The 20,214-nt window shown below is 52.6% G+C and overlaps 1 protein-coding gene and 1 long non-coding RNA gene across 2 annotated transcripts in view; one reads left to right on the top strand and one right to left on the bottom strand.

Moving 5' to 3' along the window:
• The window catches only part of Galnt16 (polypeptide N-acetylgalactosaminyltransferase 16), a 90,326-nt gene that overhangs the window by 48,093 nt on the left and 22,019 nt on the right, over positions 1-20,214 (top strand). The window contains exons 2-7 of the mRNA XM_028876136.2: positions 8,911-9,068; positions 11,975-12,073; positions 12,664-12,731; positions 13,579-13,644; positions 15,791-15,912; positions 18,946-19,033. Of these exons, the coding sequence (XP_028731969.1) occupies positions 8,911-9,068; positions 11,975-12,073; positions 12,664-12,731; positions 13,579-13,644; positions 15,791-15,912; positions 18,946-19,033 (601 nt within the window). The remainder of the gene's footprint in view (positions 1-8,910; positions 9,069-11,974; positions 12,074-12,663; positions 12,732-13,578; positions 13,645-15,790; positions 15,913-18,945; positions 19,034-20,214) is intronic.
• Positions 13,311-16,683, bottom strand: LOC114697786. The gene is made up of 3 exons (XR_005092769.1): positions 15,846-16,683; positions 15,447-15,615; positions 13,311-14,307 (listed from the first exon to the last, which is right to left on the bottom strand). It is a non-coding gene; the product is annotated as an uncharacterized LOC114697786 (long non-coding RNA).

Raw genomic sequence — 20,214 nt, forward strand, 5'->3', positions numbered from 1 at the left:
GAGAAGCCCGTTTGGCTCAGGTGCTTGAAGGAATGTACAGAGGGCCTCCCTTGGCTGTCTTGGATGGCTAGAACCATCGGAATGCACTAGAACTCTTCTTAAGTGAGAGCACACATCCCATAAAGCTGTGGTCAGCAGCACCCTGGAAGAGTAATAGGAAACGCAGGCTAAGAAATGGCGTCAGGGGAGCCATGATAGGTAAGTGATCTTGAGTCTCCCCTCTCCAGGGAAGTGGACCTGTTGTACAGTGGTAAGTCTCCATAGTAACTAGGCTCAAGCTTGGTTGCTGGGGGCTCTGTGGGTGGTGAAGTTCCAGGTCAATACAAACAGAGGCCAAGAACTGGAAACCCGAAGTCAAGCTTTGCTGAGACGTGGTGAGGGCGGCCATAAGGAGGTAGCCCCTACGTCCTCCACAGTGATAAGATCCCGGGGTCCCACCAGCTTACGACAGTCCCTCGTCATCGTTAGCTGTCCATGGAAAGCCACAGCTAAGGTGCTGTGGGGCACGCACACTAGAGTGAATGGCTTCAGAGTCGGGAGGCTTGTGTCCCGGCTCCAGCGACTGACTGGAGTGGTCTGCAGTACAGCCTGGGCATCGGGCCTTTTAAATCTTCCTGGGTGCTTCCGTGGTAAAGCTGAGGTTCGGGACCACTGGTAAAAATGGCAGGTGACGTAATTTAATAACAGTAGTAATTATTATCACAGGCCCCGCGCTAAATGCATCGTATAGTCATTTCCTGTAATCCCCAGAATTCCCATTTTCCAGATGAGGTAAGTCCGTCCCCAAGGTCACAGAGCAGCTGGAGCTGTTGTGCCGTGCCAAGGCAGTCGGATACTGGGAGGCCAGCTTGGCCGCCACTGTATTGACAGCTTCCGAGGCAAGGCACAGTAGAAGATGGGACCAGTCTGGGCCAGCTCCCGGGTCCCCAGCTCCAGGTCCTGTGCCACCAGCACAGCATCTCTGTTGGATGAGAGTAGTGGCAGATGTCAGGGGAGCCCTGGGGGACCCCGTCCCAGACCTTGAGCAGCGGAGTTGTTGAATGATGTGCTTACCAATTCTGGTAATGAATGGCAGTCTTTCTTCAGGGGTCAGAGCATCAGATGGGATTTGTCTCTCGGGGCCAGAGAGAGAGAGAGAGAGAGAGAGAGCAGGAATCACATTTTGTTCACCAGGTGGTTTTAGTTTATAGCAGGAAAGTCAGGAGCCATCCATAAAACAGGGCCACCGCCTTTTAATATGTAGTTTCATTGAAATGTAGTGAAAGGGAAACCCAGCAGGTGCCTGTTTTACTGGTAGTTAAAGGAAATTGGGCAGCAGTTGTTTAAAGGGGGTTGAAGTTGTTTACATTGAAGATGTGGAGGTCTGTGCATGTTTGAAGGGAAGGTTTGCCAGGCTCGGGTGGAGGCCTGAACTGCTCTTGATGAAAGTGACATGGAAAATAGTTCCTTCTTATTTTAACCTCCCCCCAGCCCATTGCCGTGTGTGTCCTAATTTTAGCAGCAGGAAGCAATAAGCAAATTTTGATGGAAAAAGACGGAGGCGAGGGAGGCAAGTCTCAAAGTTTAATCAAAGTGATGGATGGAGGCGAAGGCTCTCCAAGATGAGGGATCCTCTCTCTCTCTCTCCAGCACAGCTACTATTTCAACTTAAGCAGTTTCACATGATTGACCTTACCGAGCGAGCAAGGGCCGGGTTTGGCATTCCATAAAAGGACAAAGACTGAAGAAAGGGGTGGTTGCTTACACTCCAGCCAGGAACCCTCTGCCCGGGGCTGGAGGGCAATGAGAAGCCCATCAGCCCCTCACTCGGCCTTCATGCCTTACCATGGCAACACAAAAGGGCTTCTAGGGTGGTCCATATGGAAGCTCCATCTTGGAAGCTGAACACGGCCCTGCCTTCTAGGGAATGGTGGGAATGCCCCACCGAGCCCTGGACCACAGCCACTGGCCCAAAGACCGAGACCAGCCTGATGTCTCAGGATGGACAGCTGCACGCTGTGTCGTAGACATCAGTGGCTCGTTTGCTGGGCTTCGGGTTTTTTGTTTTTGTTTTTTTCCTTTTAGAGATTGTTTTTCTGTTCATCAAAAGGACTGAAGGGCTGCTGTCGATGAACTTTCGGTTACTAGAACAGGACAGCCAATTCAAACTAACTGGAGAGGGTGTGGGAGGGGGAGAGAAGGAATATGCTAGAGAGCTCATCATGTAGAAAAGTCTCAAGGAAGGTTCTGTTTGGTCTAGATTGAGTCAAACGACCAATCTTGAACCCATTAATCTACTGATGTACCTAGGCGTGAAGTAATACGATTGGCCTAACCCAAAGTCCTGTGCTTACTCCTGTGTGAATATTTGGGGTGTTGGGACAGGGAAAGGAAGTGACAGCCTGGCTGGGAAAATGGGGAAGAAAGACATAAAGCAGTCAGAGCTACCCTGTTACCTGCTTGTCCAAAGTGTGGTGTTTGTCCAAATGTGGGGTGAGGGGCTGGAGAGATGGACTTATCATTCCTTACTCACGTGTTCTTTAGCCGTTGTTTTAAAGCGCCTATGATCACCCAGGCACCACTATTGGTGAAATTAAGGCCACTCCACGTAGTTAAAAGAGAGGTTTATTTTGTAGGGTAATTTACAAGTGAAGGGATAGGTAACAGGGTCTGGGAAAGGTGTGGCGCAGTCCAGCGGTGTTCTCTGGAGAACTCTACTCAGTCTACCTCCAGCGTCCAGGGTCCAGGAACCAAGAGAGCCAGCGCATCCAGATCTCGGGTCTTCAGGGCCCTCTCTTGGCCCTGCCTTGTAGGCGTGACAGTTACCGAAGCCTCAATGGGGGTTGGAACTTCCAGATCAAAGCTGGAATGGCTACCTACTACACACCACTGTGGACTTTAGGTTCCAGCACTAAACAAAACAGGCAAGCCCTGCTTTGGTGAAACTTGTACTCTTATAGCAGGAAGTGGCCAAGAAGATTAAAATATAAAATACATACAGAATTCCCCGTGGTGGTGAGTGAGGTAGGGAAAAGGTAGGATGGAGTGGCCTTGGGCTTTTATACGGGGTGGATAGAGGCGGCTCAGGGAGGGGTGGAGGGGGGGCCGAGGAACAAGACCTGCAGACTGGGAGGAGAGCCCCTGCTGCTGCTGAAGCAAAGCCTGTGGGAGCAGCAGGAGAGACTGAGTCCAGGGAGAGACAGGACCCTGCCCCTTGGGGCTCTGTAGTATCCAAGGATCACATTCGTTTGCTAGTTTCTTTCCTGGTTGATTATACTAATTTAAAAGAAATTCTTATTTTCCATGTACGAGTGTTTTGCCTGCATGGATGCTGTAGGTGTCTGGTGCCCATGGAGGCTGGAAGAGGGCGTCGGATCCCCCAGAACTGAAGTTACAGAGGGTCATAAGCTGCCATGTGGATGCTGGGGAGATTATATCAGTTTGAGAGCAAGGACAGTATTTAAATATTTATTTTTCATTCAGTTATTCATCCATTCCTTTTTTTCAGTGAGCACCTGCTGAGTACCTACTATATGCCAGATGTAAGAGAACTCACAGATGAGCAGCACTTCCCCCCCCCCGCCCCCTGCCCCAAAACAGGGTTTCTCTGTGTAGCCCTGGCTGTCCTGGAACTTGCTATGTGGACCAGGCTGGCCTCGAACTCAGAGATTGGCCTGTCTCTGCCTCCTGAGTGCTGGGACTAAAGGCGTGCGCCGCTGCTGCTGCTGCTGCTGCTGCTGCTGCTGCTGCCGCCGCCGCCGCCGCCGCCGCCGCCGCCGCCACCACCACCTGGCAATGAGCAGCACTTAAAAAATAGCATTGTTTATTTATTTTTGACAATTTCATATATGTATTTAATATATTTTGATCTTACCCCCTACTCACCTCCCCCCTGCTCTCCAAAACACCCCCTCCCAACTTTATGTCCTCGTTAAACAAATAATTCACAGAGTCCAATTAGCACTGCGCACGTTTGTGGGGCTGTCCACTGGAACATGGGTAACCTATGGCTGCACCCTCAAAGAAGAACAGTCCTCTCTCCCTCAGTAACTGCCATCTGGGGCCTCATGAGGCCCTCCCCATCCATTAGCACCTCCCTTTAGTAGAAGAACACAAATGTCAGTGTCCCGTGATAGGTGCCCAGGCTGACCTAAGAATTCCACACATGGCACAGCGCCCTCACCTGCTCTGGAAACGGCTCCATGCCCAGGACCTGCAGTTTCAGGCTCGTAGGGTGATAGCTCCCGATGGCCTTGTAGCCAAGGACCAAAAGATGCATTTCCCCTCCGCCCTGCTGTGCTTGAGAAGTCAGGGGGATAGAAGCGTGGATAGTCACTGCAGTTCCCCTGTAGGAGGGAAGAGGCAGGAAATAGCATGGTCACTGCCCAGCTGGCCTGCTGTGCGGCCAGGTTCTGTGGCCATCTCACCAGCCGCTCTGCTATAAATCCTTGCCTTGGAGTAGGGGTTTCTTCTTCATGACCCTCCTTAGCCATGCCTATCATGAGGTGAACAAGAAAAGAACCAGATGGCTACTAGGTGCCTCTCGGGGGGCTGCCCTGCTCTGTGTTTCTTTCCTTTTGCTCATTCTCTTTTTGAATTAGTTGCTGGGGGGGGGGGTGTGCATGCCCCAGCACACATGTGGAGGTTAGAGAGCAACTCTGTGGAGTTTGTTCTCTGCTTCCGTCTTTACCTGTTCCAGGGATCGAACTCAGATTGTCGGGCTTGGAGACAAGTTCCTTTACCCTCTCAGCTATCTTGCTGGCCAAAAGCCTTTTAAAATGATTATATATGTATATTTGGGTACTGGTGGGCAAGGTGCATGTGCAAATGCATGTACATGTGTGTGTGTGGATGCTGGAGCGCAACGTGCTTCGAGACAGGGTCTCCCCCTGGTCTGGAGCTCTCCAATTAGGCTAGAGTGTCTGTCCAGTGAGCCCTAGGGATCCTCCAGTCTCCACCTCCTTAGCACTGGGATTGCAAGGGCACACAGCCACACCCAGTTTTTTTACACAGGCGCTGTGAATTGAACCCAGGTCCTTGTGCTTGCAAAGCGAGCCCGTTACCAACCGGGCCACCCTCACAGCTCTATTTCTACTTCTGTATGCCCAGCCTCTCACAGTACTCGGTGTATTCGTGCCAGTGGTACAGCCGTAGGGTACCACTGAGAAATCCAAGGCAGAGGTCTAAATTAGACTGCAGAGCATTGCGGTGGCACCAAGATGACCCTGAATTTGTAGCTTGGCAGACCGAGGTGGAAGCACCTGTCTCGGCTACAGAGAGCACAGAGAAGCGCGTGGAGTATGAAGAGAGTGGGGGGACTTATGGAGACACGATTTTAGAGGCACAGAACCTGAAAAGGCTTGAATGTCTCAAGATCAGAGGTCAAAGCAGGAGTCGGAGGGCCACAAGGAAATGAGTAATGGTCTGGGCTGCCGAACTAGGAGTTCGACATCGGAGGTCGAAAGGCTGGGGTGGTATCTGGATGGCAGCTGGGGGTGCTCTGAGGATAAAGAAAGTGAAGCCCTACAGAGATCGTGGTGTTGCCACAAGGCACATCCTACCTTCCTCGGTCTCCCTTCACCTGGTTGGTTCAGGGACAACTGATGTTCCAGCCACATCCCGGGGGACTGCTGGGACGGCAGAGACCTCTGGGGAGGAGCGGGTCTGTGTTCTGTGGCTTCCTTCTTTGCAAATCCCTCTCTCAGGAAGAGGGTCTCACCCCAGACCCTGGTCCATACGGAGTTGGACCGGGCCACACAGTAGCTCTGGGTTGTGTGAGAAGACATTTCTGAAGAACGCTTTGAGACTAACTTGAGAGGCCTCTAGTCTAGAGGGCTTTAGCCTAACTGGGCTTTCTTCCAGAACATTCTCTGAGGCCTGAGGAAGGCTTTGGGTGAGACATGGGAAGGCAGCTGACAAGGAGCAATCTCAGAAGTGTCCTTCCCTCTTCTGGTACCCGGCGGTGCTCTGGGGACTGGAGAAGTGAATGAGTGAGTGAATGGGTAGATTCAGACATTCATAAACGTAAGCCCAGGTGATCCCGAGCCCTGCACCTTAGGAGGGGTGCAGGTAGGCACATGGCTCCCAGTCAGTGTCGGATGAGCAGGAGGTGAGCATGGGATCAGGCTCAGAGGTTTCCTAAGCCCACAGAGTGGCTGAAAGTCCTGAATAAATAAATGTGGCTGTTGCCCCCCAGGCAGCTTTCAGGATAATGAGGTGATATACACTCCCTTTGGGAGTCTGAAAAACTCTTCCTCTGCGGTTGTCTTTAATTTTAGCTCCTCAGCCATGAGCTAGCAGCTTCTTTCCACTCCCCTGACGCAGAGCTGGGGGAAGGAGGGACCAGCGTCAGCACCATCCTTGTCCCAGGTGGGAAGGACACAAGCCACTCACTGCTTTTCCATTCTCACTCTCAGAGCTGAGGCGGGATCTAGAAACTCGGGGCCCAAGCCGGAACACTCCTTCCCCCTCTCTCTGCTTCCTCTTTACCTCCTCTCTTGGCTGAAATGGATTTTGAGCCCACGGGGGGGGGGGGGGGGGGTACCTGTTGCTTCTGTTCATTTCCTGGCGTGGTGCTGACTCAGAATATTAGAATGTCAGGGCCACAGCTGTGCCACCTCTGGGCGGACACCATAAGCAGCTGAACCCAGCTTGGGACAAGGCCTGGAGGAAAGAAGATTTCCCTCTCCGGACCTGCCCTCGGAACCCTAGGCTCCCCAAGCAGGCTCCTAGGACAAGAGGCCACTGGAGAGCGTGGCAGTGCCACAGAGAGGTAGCGCTTAGGAGCTGGGGCCTTCCAGGTCTTTCAGCATTTCTTCCAGGGAGGTTGAGGGCAAGCTGTCAAGGGAACATGGATACCTTGATCCGCTGATGAAACACCTGACTGTCACTCTACAAAATAGTCCCCCTTTCTACGGGTTCCGCTGCTGTACTGGGGCCACCCTTCTAGAATGAGGCATGTTTGGAGAGATGGCCCCACCCCTCACCACGGGCGAAGGAGAGCTGGCTCTGCCCCTCGCCCAATGGGGACAGTCCCGTGGCCCAGACCAACCAGCTCAGCCACCACCCAGACTCATATCCTGGGCCTCGGGTTGGCCCACGCTAACATCTACCCCATCTATGACCTGCTGGAGTGCGTGAAGGGACTGGTCCTGCCGCATGGTATCGGCAGGATCTCCATGACTACGGCCACACCAGGACATCTGAGAGGAGTTTCAGCGAGGGTCCAGTGATGATGGTGTGCCAGAGGCCAGACCAATGACTCATTGCAAGGACCATTTTGTGGATGGGGTTGACTGGACCAAAAGGTTATACTGCGTGATACACCACAGCTCTAGGTCCTAGGATGAATGAAGAGGTGTTAGAAAGATGGCGGAGCAAGGTGATTTTTTTTTTGTTTGTTTGTTGGTATTTTTTGTTTTTAATTAATTGGGGGGCATGCTGTAGGGGTGAGGAGCGGATACAGAGGGACTGGGAGGTGAACAGGATTGGGGTACATGATGTAAAAGTCCCAAAGAGTCAATAAAGAGTTGTTTAAAAGGTAGAATGAGGCATGCAATAGAGTCCTCAGTCTTTGGATCTGTGAGTGGACAATTCTTGCTCCCTTTTCTGCTCCCTCCAGGGCTGTTGGTTGGGCCGATTTAGAGTTGGGATGCAGCCACAGTTGGGAGTGTCTTAGCCCTCCTGGAAACATCTGGCCTACAGTTTGGTTCCAATGATGAGATGTCAGGATGCATGTATCCATCCATTCATCTCTGATGTGTCGTCCCCTGTACCTGGGGACTCTGGCTGCACAGAGTCGGATGTGGCTAAGGAGTATGAGGCGGGTCCATCAGTGATCCCTCTCTCTCTCTAGTACTTAGACCAGCGGGCCCAGTGCCTCGGACGTGGGGCCACTGAAGCAGCAAGCAGACGTGGCAGAGAATTCCAGCACTGTATTAACACATTTGGTCCAGCCAGCTTGGGGCATTAGTGTGTAATGGCTTGATGTGAATGGGAACTCTCTGCAGCAGCTTGTCCAAGCCCTAGCTGTTATCGACAGGCAGCCTAATATGTGCCCAACCCAGGGCCAGCCTCAAGTGCATTCTTAGGAGACAGTCCATCTGCAGAGTACCCTCTCTAGTTTCTAGTCTCCTTAAAACACCTCATCCCAGGTGACTGAGTTTTCTCTGGGAAATACCCTCTCCACATCCAGCAGAGAGCATTGACTTTAGAACCAGGGCCGGTTTGGGTGCCAGGGAGATAGTTCAGCTAATAGCATGCCTGCCACACAAAGCTTGAAGACCTTAAATCAGACCCCCAGAACCTAAGTTAAAAAAAAAGAAAGAAAGAGAAAAGAATAGGGCTGGAGAGATGGCTCAGTGGTTAAGAGCATTGACTGCTCTTCCAGAGGTCCTGAGTTCAATTCCCAGCAACCACATAGTGGCTCACAACCACCTGTAATGAGATCTGGTGCCCTCTTCTGGCCTGCAAGGACACATGTAGACAGAACACTATAAATAAATAAATGAATCTTTTTTTTAAAAAAAAAAAAAAGAGAGAGAGAGAGAAAAGAATAAAGAAGCTGGATGTAGTGGTACACACCTGTAACCCCAGCGCAGGAGAGGCAGAAACAAGTTGAAGCTCACTGGCCAACCTGTATGGCCGGATCAGTTCAGATTCGGTGTCTCAAAAAGTACCCAGCACCATCTTCTGGCCTCCACACACGTGTATACACGCACAGTAGCAAGTGCACCCTCCCCGCCCCCCCAAAAAATAATAACAGCTAGTTTGGATCCAGATTTATAATTTACCGGTTCTCTAAGGGAGGCAGGGTAGAGATGAGAGGGCCCCACTGGCCCGCTCCTGGCGTGGACTCACTGTATCTTTCCCCAGTCACCACCAGTGGCACCCTCCTGCCTGGGCCTTCTCTGATGCTGAGCTTTGTCTCAGGTGACAGGAACACCCTCCAAAGGCTTTGATGAGAAGGCGTACCTGTCAGCCAAGCAGCTGAAGCCTGGAGAGGACCCATACAGACAGCATGCCTTCAACCAGCTGGAGAGTGACAAGCTGAGCCCGGACCGACCCATCCGGGACACCCGCCATTACAGGTAGGACATCCACTGGAAGGAAGGGCTGAGCAAAGACCAGTGTGGTTTGGCTTGTTTTTTTTTTTTTATTTTATTTGTGTATGCTCTATTGGTTTTTTTTTTACATTTATTTATTTTATTCATGTCTTTCTCTGTGTGTGAACATGCACACATGCAAATCACATGGGGTTTTTTTTGTTTTTTTGTTTTTTTTTACAAATATGGAAGACACCCTCATTCTCCATCTAGTGACTTAGACTTTCAGTCGACCTCACCCTTAGCACTCTCTTGCCCTCTGTGATTCAACGGGAAGGTCAAGGAAACCCCCAGTTGGAGCCAGATGAGCTCCTCAGTCCCTCGGTCAGGCATCCCAGCAAGGATAGCCTGCCAGGGAACTTCAAGCACGTCCGAGGAGGCGAGCGGCACAGCTGAAGGGCGTCTTCAGCCCTGCCCCCTTTAGCAGTGAAAGGCTGTGCACAACTACCCCATCTCCTCCTTGCCTCCGCCCTCCCCCAGCAGCTCCTGCAGATACAGCCCGGTCTTGTTCCTTAGTCTTCTGTGGGAGGTGGGCAACATCCCAGACCAGGGGCAGTGAGACTTCCCCCAAGTCCCCAGCTCAGTGGGACTGGACCCCGGCAAGGCAGCAGCCCTCTTCCTGAGTTCTTCCCATGTTATCCTGTCTAGAGTATGTGTTCCACCTCTTCCCACTTCCTGCCGTCACCTTCATCCTCTTCCTTCCGCAGAGACCCGGTCCCTCGTGCCTGGTCTCATCTACCCCTCAGTTAGCATGGGATGTTCCTGTGTCCTTCTTTCCCCCTTTTCCTTTCCTTGGTGTGTGTGTGGGGGGGTGGGGGGGGGTGCAAGACAAGGTTTTACACTGTAGCACAGGCTGGCCTGGAACTCACTGTATGTACCCCAGGCTAGCCCTGAGCTTGCAACTCACTCCCTGCTTCAGTTCTCAAGTACTGAGCAGACATTTGTGGCTTCTTTCCTGTGTGTAAGTCCTTTGTCAACCAGCCTGGGGGCAACTTCCCCTCTCCCCTCTGAGGCAATGATAGGTTCATGTGCTGCTCTTCAAGGCCTTTGGTGGACAGCCCTCATCATGGCTAACCTAGGCGTCAGGTCTTTGGGGAATCTATGCCTTGACCTCATATGTAAACTGAGGGCTTGGCCTGGACCATCTCTGCCCACCTTCCTACTGCACCCCACCTTGACCTCCTCAGTCACTGTTCTCTGATGGCTAAAAGACTGAATGGTGCTGGAGCGATCATATCCAGGGTGGTGGTGGGTTGATGAGGTGCCATGTGCTGCTGCTGGGCCCTCTCGGAGGGCTGAGGTGGATCGTGGTGTGTGCGTGTGTGCACATGCACACTCCTGCAGAAGGAGCAAAGGAGGCGCTGGCCTGGTAGAGCCAGTGTGCTGGTGCAAACCCTGCCTTCCCAGGCTACAGCTTCTGCTGGACTCTGCTGCAGGCTAGCTCCTGCTCCTGGCCTCTGTCTAGGGTGCTCTTGTCAAGGGAAACAAACTACGCGAGACTGACTTGTTAGGACCATGAGAAAACCTCCACAAACACAGGCATGGGACAGCCTCTTGGATGACTCCTGGCTCCTGGGAATTGGGTAGCCCTACCCGCCGTGGGAAGTTCAAGCCCGCCTTCCAGAAAAGTGTGGGAGGCTTGCCTCCTTCAAGGAGAGAAAGACGTTGTTATCCAGTCTCTCTCCTTAGACATCTAATGGCTAGGGGACAAGCGCAGAGAACTGGGGCCCAGGTCTGTGTTCCGAGGCTTGGCACCAGGAGGAGGTTCCTTTTCAGCTAGTCAAGCGCAAGTCAGTCCCCCTGACCCCTGCCCTTTTGGGAACAGGCACTTGGACAGCCAGCTTGGCTTCTGGGGGCAGAGAGCACCCCTCCCCCACAGCCCCCTCAAGGAGAGCTACTTGAAAGCTCCTTGGGATTTTTCCCTGAGGTCTCACCCTAGCGGGACTCCCTGCCTGTCTAACCCGGCTCCTCTGCAGGGCAGAATATGGGCCTGGGAATTCAGACTGTGGGCAACTGTCAGCGGGGTGAACGCTGTAATGAAAAAATAGTCATTGCCGGGGTTGTCTGGAGCGGTTGTAATAAAGAACATCGCTTAGGAAAACCAGCGGAGGCGGCTGCCTTCCAGCGGTGTGGGGCCCGGAATGAATACATTCAGGGAGGAAGGCTGACAGAATGAGGATTTTAAATTCCCCTTCCTGAGGACCGGGGGTCGGGGGGTCCAAAGACAGGGTACTGAAGGTGGGGGAGCCCAGGGCTGCTGAGGCGGGGGCTGATTGTCAGGAACTGCCCTTGGTGTCTTCTGGGAAGCTGCTATCCTGCGGGCTAGCTGCTGCTGCTGCTGCTGCAGTCTGAGGGCCCTTGCAGAGCTGGTTAGTGCTAGGGAGGAGAAGGGAGGGAAGTCTCTCTACTCCCACCCTGCAGGCAGAGTGGGAGGAATTTCTGGCCAGATCCTACCAGAGCTGGGAGACAGGAAGGAAAAAAGCACCAGGGTGTGAGAAGGCAAAAGGAGGGTGGTTTTTCCCCCTCCACCACCGTGGACCACTGGCCTGTCCCATTAGCCATATTGCTCTTTGGCTCCCCGCTGTATCCTGGGGCCTATACATAAACCCCATCCCTCCCCAAGAGGCAGTGCGTGTGTGTGCTCTGGTGCTTTAGGTCTTTGGCATGGAACGCCCCAGACTTGGGACGACCCCTCCATCTGCTGCTTCCTTCCTGGACCACCCTGAGCCAAGCTGCATGTGGGTGCTGGGTCCATGTGGGATGGAGCACCTCATTGTGGGAGGTAGGCCTTAGAGCTGTCCCAGGGCACAGCAAAGTGGATACAGAGAAGGCAGCTGGACCTGCCTAAGCCTAACCCCACAGCTCGTCCCTGACTCCCGGTCTCTTCCCAGCTGCCCCTCCTTGTCCTATTCTTCGGACCTGCCACCCACCAGTGTCATCATCACCTTCCACAACGAGGCTCGCTCCACACTCCTGCGCACGGTGAAGAGGTGAGACCCTCACCCCCACGGGCTGTCATCTCCGTGGCTCTGCCCCATGAGGTCTCTCGGGTGGCCCGTGGAGTTTCTAACTAAACAGGACCTCGTTGCTAGGGATGGTGTCCAGGCAGTGGGGGGGCGGACACCAGTGAGCACAGGGAGGGTGAGACCTGTCCTTCTGAGATGCTAGGCCTGGTGAATGTTCTGGGAGACCCGGGAAAGGCCACAGCAGGCAAACCCAAGGTCAAATGAGGGTTAGACCTGCAGCAGTCTCTTGAGTGGGGGGAGGCAGCGATGGACAGGAGGCCTTAGAAAGGTGGGTATCAACACAGCAGGTGCCTGTTACAGAATCAGAGAGACATGTCCCTGCTGCCCCCATCTAAGCTTGGGCCGGTGGGCCAGTTTAACCTGCACCTGTCCCACTTCCTGAGGGGTGCCCAGTGGCACTTCTTGGCTTGGATAGCCTTTCCCCGAGAAAGACAGACACCCCTCCCAACCTCGAGGGGGGGGGCAGCGGGAGCCTCCATGGCGGGAGGGGCTCTTCCAGGGATGTGTAAGAGCGAACGGCTGACTCCAGTGTTCTGTTCCCACTGCCGCTCCAGTGTTCTGAACCGCACTCCTGCAAGCTTGATCCAGGAGATCATTCTGGTGGACGACTTCAGTTCCGACCGTAAGTATTCACCTCCCGGTGGTGTGCCCCTCCACGCCTCACCCTATCCGTTCCCCGAAACGCTGAGGTGAGCTCTCTGCGGCCACCCTGGTCCTCACACACTGACCTCTCTGTCAAGAAGGGAGTCTTTGGTCTTTCCTAGGACGCTTCCCCGTCCTGGCCCCCAACAAAGGGAAAGAACGGCACTGTTTAAGGATACACTCGTGATATGATATTAAAACAAACAAACAAATAAACAAACTGAAACGAGGGAGCTGAGGAGAGGCCTCAGTAAATAAAGCGCTTGATCGAACAGCATGAGAACCTGAATTTAGACATGCAGCACCCACGTATAAAAAGCCAAGCGCCAGAGTGTGCATCTGCCACCCGGTGCTCAGAGGAGGGAGATAGGTAGGTGGTGGGTGCCTCACTGGCCGGGCAGTCTCCTAAACTGTGAGCTCCACGTGCAATGCGAGAAGCTGTCTCAGAAAATAAGGTCAAGAGGTCAGGAACAAAGAGGAAGACATCCGAGGTTGACCTCTGGCCTCCATGCCTACACACACGGGCAAGCACACTTGCACAGATACAGACACACACACACAGACACACACACACACACCCCTGGAACAATATCCACAGACACACACACCCTTGGAACAATATCCACAGCATCCTTTATAGTTACATAGGAAGAAGAGTCCCTTTAAATATGGCAGGTGCTCTCTGGTGCCCGCTGGGCTAGAGTTGGGTTCCTAGGCCCTGGTGTTCCTCACTTGGCCAAGGAGTGGGGACAGGGCTACCCTTCAGCTGTGATCTGATGCCCATATCTAAATGAGCTTGTTTTACCCACCCCCCTCTTTGCCCTCAGCTGAAGACTGCTTGCTTCTGACTAGGATCCCCAAGGTCAAGTGCCTTCGAAATGACAGGCGGGAAGGTGAGTGCTGGATCTGAGTTCCTACCCTGGAGCTGGGTCATGGCGATCTTCTCACCTCCCCCACTCCCATTGGGCACTGTGTTATCCTAAAGCCTGTCTGGCTGCCTTGGTTGTCTCTTCTGAGAAATGGGGCAGTGCTGGCACTTTTCTGCCTTCTAAGGTTGCTATAAGGATGAACAAGAGGCTAGTGGTAGAGGGCTCCGGAAAAAAAACAAAGGGAAGGAGAAAGGCATGACCAATCAATCAGAGGGTGTTTCAGACCATCTGTGATAGCGCAGTGTAGTGTCCAGCTTGGGGCACGAGAAGCCCCAAGTGCGGTTCCTGTCCTAGTAATGTTTAGTTTGTGCCCAGGGGATCAGAATGACCCTCACCACAGGCAGGTTATGCCTCTGTGAAAAGTGTGAAGATAGAGGAGAGGGAGCGGGATGAGCAGGAAGGACATCTCTGGAGGAGCGGGCCTCAGTGTGGGGAGGAGTAGCCGGCGCCTCCTGAGACAGGTGACGGAGAGCCAGGGAGGACATGGCAGGCCGAGCAGCCGCAGCCGAAGGCAGGAGCTGACAGGTACATGGTGCTCGCAGCCCTTCTTCGCTGGAGGACTGTGGCAGGCATCGGCTTGGCTGACAGTCTCCAACTTAGCCGTGACAGCCATTGTTCCCATTCTGCCTGCGGAGAACGGAGAACACGGAGGTGGTGTGATTTGCCAAAGGTAGTGAATAGAGGAGCCAGGGTTCCGGCCTGGGAGACATCTTCAAAGGCCAGTCTTTTAGTCCCTTTCTGTACTGTTCCTTCCTGTGAGAACCCAGGCCTGGTCAACGGGGGCAGTAGACGGGTGGGTTGAAATGAAAGCAGACCTTGAAAAGCCAGAAGACCACTCTTAGAATTGATACGGCAGATAACAGGGAGCCAGAGTGAGAGAACTAAATATGTGCTAGGTATTATATAAGAAAGGCCATTTAAGCCTAGGAGCCATAAGGATATTGGTGAGTGAAGTCTTCAAGAGAAATGCCTCTCCAGCCACTAAAATAGGGACTGTCAGACTTGGGAATAAGTTGTCCTGGGGTTTTGCCAACAGTGAATGAGAATTTACCAGCAGATGCTTTCCCCGTACCTTTAAGTAGAAAGGTGGGACTCAGGCCCTTTGGACTGATGGGCAGTTGCTTGGTTAGAGGCAGAGTGATGAGCAAAGGTGTGGTCAGGGAAGTCTCTCCAGAAAGTGACCTCTATCCAGCGGTTTCAGCATGAGGCCCTTCCCTTCCCACAGCTCACAGGACATGGGCGGTTGCTCTGACCAGGGCAGAACCAGCTGGGCCTCTGCTATCCTGACAGACAGCGCCCCCCCCCACCTCCGCGTCCCAGCCCTCAGCAGAAGGGCCAACAGCAAAGTCAGTTAGTGAGCAGTTAGGGACGCCATCAGGAAACGGAGACAGGAGAGAGGAAAACCTAAGGCGTAGGTTCTGAGGTACCAGGCGCTCTCGTTCTGCTGTGACAGGCTGGCTTATGTGGTTTTTAATCTTATAGGTAAGAAACGGAGGCTTAGGGGTGGCGACGTAGCTCAGTGGAAGGATGCTTATCTAGCGTGTACAAGACCTGTGTTTGATCCCCAGGATGGAAGAAAGAAAAGAGAGGAAGAAGGGGCAAGGAAGGAGGGATGGAGGAGGGAGGGAAGGAAGGAGGGGTGGAGGGGAGGGGGGGAGGGAGGGGAGGAGGGATAGAGGGAGGAAGGAAGGGAGGGAAGGAAACGGAGGCTCAGACAGGTTAAACAACATACTCAAAGTGCGTGAAGGGCTGGCACACAGACTCACGTTAAGATTCTCTCCCGGTCACATCTGGTTGTGTGGCCCGAGGAAACCACGAAGGGTCTCAAGGGGATAGATTTTGTCATCCGGTCCGTCAGTAGCAAACTCCAGCCCCACTCACTCAGCTTGACTGCCCATCTGTATCTAGAGCATCAAGGGCACTCGGGGAATGACCCTGGGTGACCATGAAGGTGAGGGAGACAAGGACGGGGGTCGGGGGGAGAAATGGAGGCACGAAGAAGAGGCCAGCCACTGTAGCTCAGCACCTCAGCCCCTGAAGCAGGGAGCGCCCTGGGACTTGGGGGGACACTGGTAGGCTACTGGCTCAGCCCTTCCCTTTCCTCTCGCAGGACTGATCCGCTCCCGGGTTCGCGGGGCAGATGTGGCGGGAGCCACGGTTCTCACCTTTCTCGATAGCCACTGTGAGGTGAACGTGGAGTGGCTGCAGCCCATGCTGCAGCGGGTGATGGAGGTGAGTCGCTTGTCTGTGGGAGCTGGACCCCTTCAGGGGATGCCCTCGGCGCTCCAGGCATTGAGGAGTTAGGCCGGCATTGTGGGAGGCCTCAGGATCTGCTTTCCCTGAGAGACCCCACCCCACCCAGCTGTCTCACCCGAGAGTGGGGACAATTGTCATATTTGTCCCCACTGCGGGTGTGAGAGTCACATTGCATGGAAGTTTGGTGAGCCAAGACGCTCAGACTGTGATGGGTGCCGCTCGTCTCCCCAGGAAGACAGGGTCCTGGGAGGGGGAGTTTGTGGTCAGGCTGGATAGGCAGATGAAAACAGGACAGACTGGAGTTCAAGAAAGAAGAAGAGGGAGCAGGAGGCCCCTGCCATGTGTCTGCTGTTCATCAGGATGGGAGGGCAGAAAAGGATGAGGCAGGCACAACTGAACCATGAGAAGGCAGATAGCCCCAGCGGGGTGTGCTGATGGGGTGTGGTGATGGGGTGTGGTGATGGGGTGTGGTGATGGGGTGTGGTGATGGGTGCCTATACTCCAATCCCAACACTTGGGAAGCTGAGGCAGGAGGATCATGAGTCCAGACTAACCCGGGCTAAATAGTGAGAGGAAGAAGGGAGGAAGAGGGAAAGGAGGAGGAAGGGGAGACAAAGAGGAGAAAAGCAGCCCAATTTCTAAAACAAGCAAAGGATTCGAGAGAGCACTTGTTTAAAGAAGATTTACATCTCACACCCATAAAAAGTGCTCATCTGTCCACCGTTCGGGAAGGGCGTCCCTTAGCCCCACCGTGATAGTGCTGCTTACCTGCAAGAATGGCCGTAGTCAAACAGACAATAGCAAGTGCCAGCAGGATGTGTGTTCATAGGAACCCTCCCGCAGTGCTGGTGGGGGTGTGACATAATACAGGAACTTTAGAGGACAGCCTGGCAAAGTTCCCCTGCTCAAATAAACCCTGGAGGAAAAAAAACTATGACTACACAAAGACTATACATGTGCTCATTGCTAAAATAGCCAAAAGGCTGTGGTATATCCATATAGTAGAATATTATGCAGCCAGGAAAACAAATAAAGTACTGATATGTGTTACAATGTATATTATCTTTGAAAACCTGTGAGATGAAAGAAAGATGGTCAAGAAGGCCATATATTATATGATGCCATCTGCAGAACAGGTCTAAAGTCAGAAAATTCATAGAAATAGAAAGTAGGTTAGTTTCTTTGTGTGTGTGTGTGTGTGTGTGTGTGTGTGTGTGTGTGTGAGAGAGAGAGAGAGAGAGAGAGAGAGAGAGAGAGAAAGAAACAGAGAGAGAGAGAGAGAAAGTGTTCTAGAATAAGGTGGTGATGGTTAGTCTACTGTGTGAACATAGAAGTCCTCTGAATTGTACTTTCAAATATGATATATCAATTTTGTAGTGTATTAATTCTATCTAGTTCCCTGGGGAGCACAGAAAAGCTCCAGGCAACCTCCCTGGTCACTACCCAGGCTTTGAATACCTGAGCCATGTGCGAATTAAGGGACTTCCAATTATGCACAGCGGGTCTTGGGAGCCAGTGAGTAAAGCTGCTTGTCCTCAAACCTGAGGACCTGAGTTCAATTCCTGGGACCCACCTGGTAGATGAAGAGAACTGACTCAAATTTTTTGGACTCCACATACATGATACGGCATGCTCATGCACACACGTAAATGAATAGGTGGGTAGGTAGGTAGGTAGGTAGGGCAGTTAGACAGATAAAAATATATGTAAAAAGAATTTTAAAATTAATTTATTTTTATTTTATCAATATTGATTCAATATTTTGATTGGTGTTTTGCCTGCATGTATGTCTGTGTGGGGGTGCCAGATCCTCTAGAATTGGAGTTACAGAAAGTTGTAAACTGCCATATGGTTATTGGAAATTGAACCCTGGACCTGTGGAAAAGCAGCCAATGCTCTTAACCACAGAGTCTCCAGACTCTGTAAGATAATTTTTTCCCCACCCACCTCTGCTCTCACTGGCTATTTCTTGCTTCTCCTCTGGAGAACTCTCTCTTTTTTCTTTTCTTTTCCTTTTTTGTTTTTTGTTTGTTTGTTGTTGGTTTTTTTGAGACAGGGTTTCTCTGTGTAGTTTTGGTGCCTGTCCTGGATCTCGCTCTGTAGACCAGGCTGGCCTCGACTCACAGAGATCCACCTGCCTCTGCCTCCCGAGTGCTGGGATTTAAGGCACCACCGCCCGGCAGAAAACTTTCATCCAGGGCTATTTAGTATCTTCTTTCCTAACTCCTGTGTGGTCATTCCTGTTCATCTCTCATCATCAGCTTTTAAGGTGGTTTTAACCTTTAGAGTGTAAGAGAATTTTCTGAAGAGTGGCTTTGTTATTGTTGTCTCGCTGGGTAGCCCGGGCTGGCCTTGAACACACCATCCTCCTGTCTCAGCCTTCTGAGTGCTGGAGTAAACAAGTGTGTATCATCACATCTGGGTCGGATAAGAGGGAATTGGAGTTGAAAGGGGGGGGGGGGGGGTGTGTAATCTGTGCCCCTCAGTGGAGTGTTAAAAGGGTCTCCCAAGTGGGATTAGGTTTTCCCTGGGGTGTACAACATGATTTACCCCAACTCAAGAAATCAGGGAGGCTTGTGTTATACAGGGACCATAAGGTCCCTGGCCTTAAGCTGTCGGTGCCCATTTGGGGAACCTCAACTCCAGAAGGTAGAGAGATGAACAACAGGAACCAGAAGGGCCCACCCTGCCGCAGAAGAGCCAGCACAGACAGCGGCTGAGTGGCTGTCCCGTCTAGACCCTGGTGGTGAGGGCATCCCAGCGGGTGACATCCCAGAAGGGCTCAAAATGACACAGGAGGAAGAGGCTGGGTCAGTAGTGCTGTGCCTGGAACTGGGTGTGTGGTGATCTCGTCCAGCCCCTAGGGTCTTCCAGGAGCCTGGGGAGGCTGTGGCACCCCGTGTTCCAGAGGTTTCCTCTTCGGGGCAGGCAGCGGGGGGGGGGGGGGGGGGGGGGGGGGCCTCTGTGCAGACATTCCTGACCTCGCACCTTCTCACCCTCCCCTCCTAGGACCACACCCGGGTGGTGAGCCCCATCATTGATGTCATCAGCCTGGACAATTTCGCCTACCTCGCAGCATCTGCGGATCTCCGAGGAGGTGGGTCCTTCCTGCTCCTCCGAGAGGGCAGCGTCTAGGCTTGAAAAGAGGCAGGGCGGAAGCAGGCAAAAGCCCCGGTTCAAGGGCTCTCCTGAGTCTCGCCCTGCCCATCCTCCCCCTCCCCCCCCCCCCCCCCCGCCCCGAAGAGGAGGACAAGGAGAGCCCTGGGTTGGAAGTGCCTCACATGGTCAGAGGTGGGGCTAGCTGGTCATTCTTCATTCCCTCCCCTCATCATGGGCACATCGCTCCCGGCACTGCGGGCGCAGAGCGCTTGGCCAAAGGCCCCGGGGGAGTCTTCTGGAGAGCAGACGTTGTCTGGACAGGAAGAACAAGAGCCTGTGGCCTTGCCTGAATTCTTCACACACATCCCACAGGCGCGTCCCAGCAGCTACTCGCCACATTTGCTAGCGAGCCTTGAAGCAGCTGGTCAGATTTGCTATGGGCTGTTAAGTACATCATACCCACAGGAGTGGGCAGGATTTTAGTGCGGACAAATGTAAACTATCTCATGGGTGTTTTGTATTGATTGCATGCTTGAAATGTTTTAGATGGACGGTCTTAAGACTGTTTTATTCAAATTAACCTCATGTTGTTTTTTTTTACCCCATGTAACTCCTGGACTGGTTTTTTTGTTTTGTTTTGTTTTTTTGGTTTTTCGAGACAGAGTTTCTCTGTGTAGCTTTGTGCCTTTCCTGGAACTCGCTTTGTAGACCAGGCTGGCCTCGAACTCACAGAGATCCGCCTGCCTCTGCCTCCCAAGTGCTGGGATTAAAGGCGTGCGCCACCACCGCCCAGCATGGACTGGTTTTTAAAATATTAGTTAATTCATTTATTTATATTTTATGTGGACTATGTGCATGCAATGTCCACAGAAGAAGAACCTCAGATGCTCCTAACTGCTGAGCCATCTCTCTAGCCCAGTGGTTCTCAACCTGTGGGCCACAACCCCTCTGGGGTTGCATATCAGATATTTACATCATGATTTGTAACAGCAGTAGCAAAATTACAGTTATAGAGTAGCAGTGAAAATAATTTTATGGTTGGGGGTCACCACAACGTAAGGAACGGTATGGAAGTGCCACAGTATTAGGAAGGTTGAGAACCACCGCTCTAGACCGTTCTGGACTATTTTACGTGGCGTATGTATGTGGCTTTGAGTTGGTGGCTCACTTGCCTTATCA

The sequence above is a fragment of the Peromyscus leucopus genome, chromosome 14, assembly GCF_004664715.2.
Source record: "Peromyscus leucopus breed LL Stock chromosome 14, UCI_PerLeu_2.1, whole genome shotgun sequence".
Classification (NCBI taxonomy): Eukaryota; Metazoa; Chordata; class Mammalia; order Rodentia; family Cricetidae; genus Peromyscus; species Peromyscus leucopus.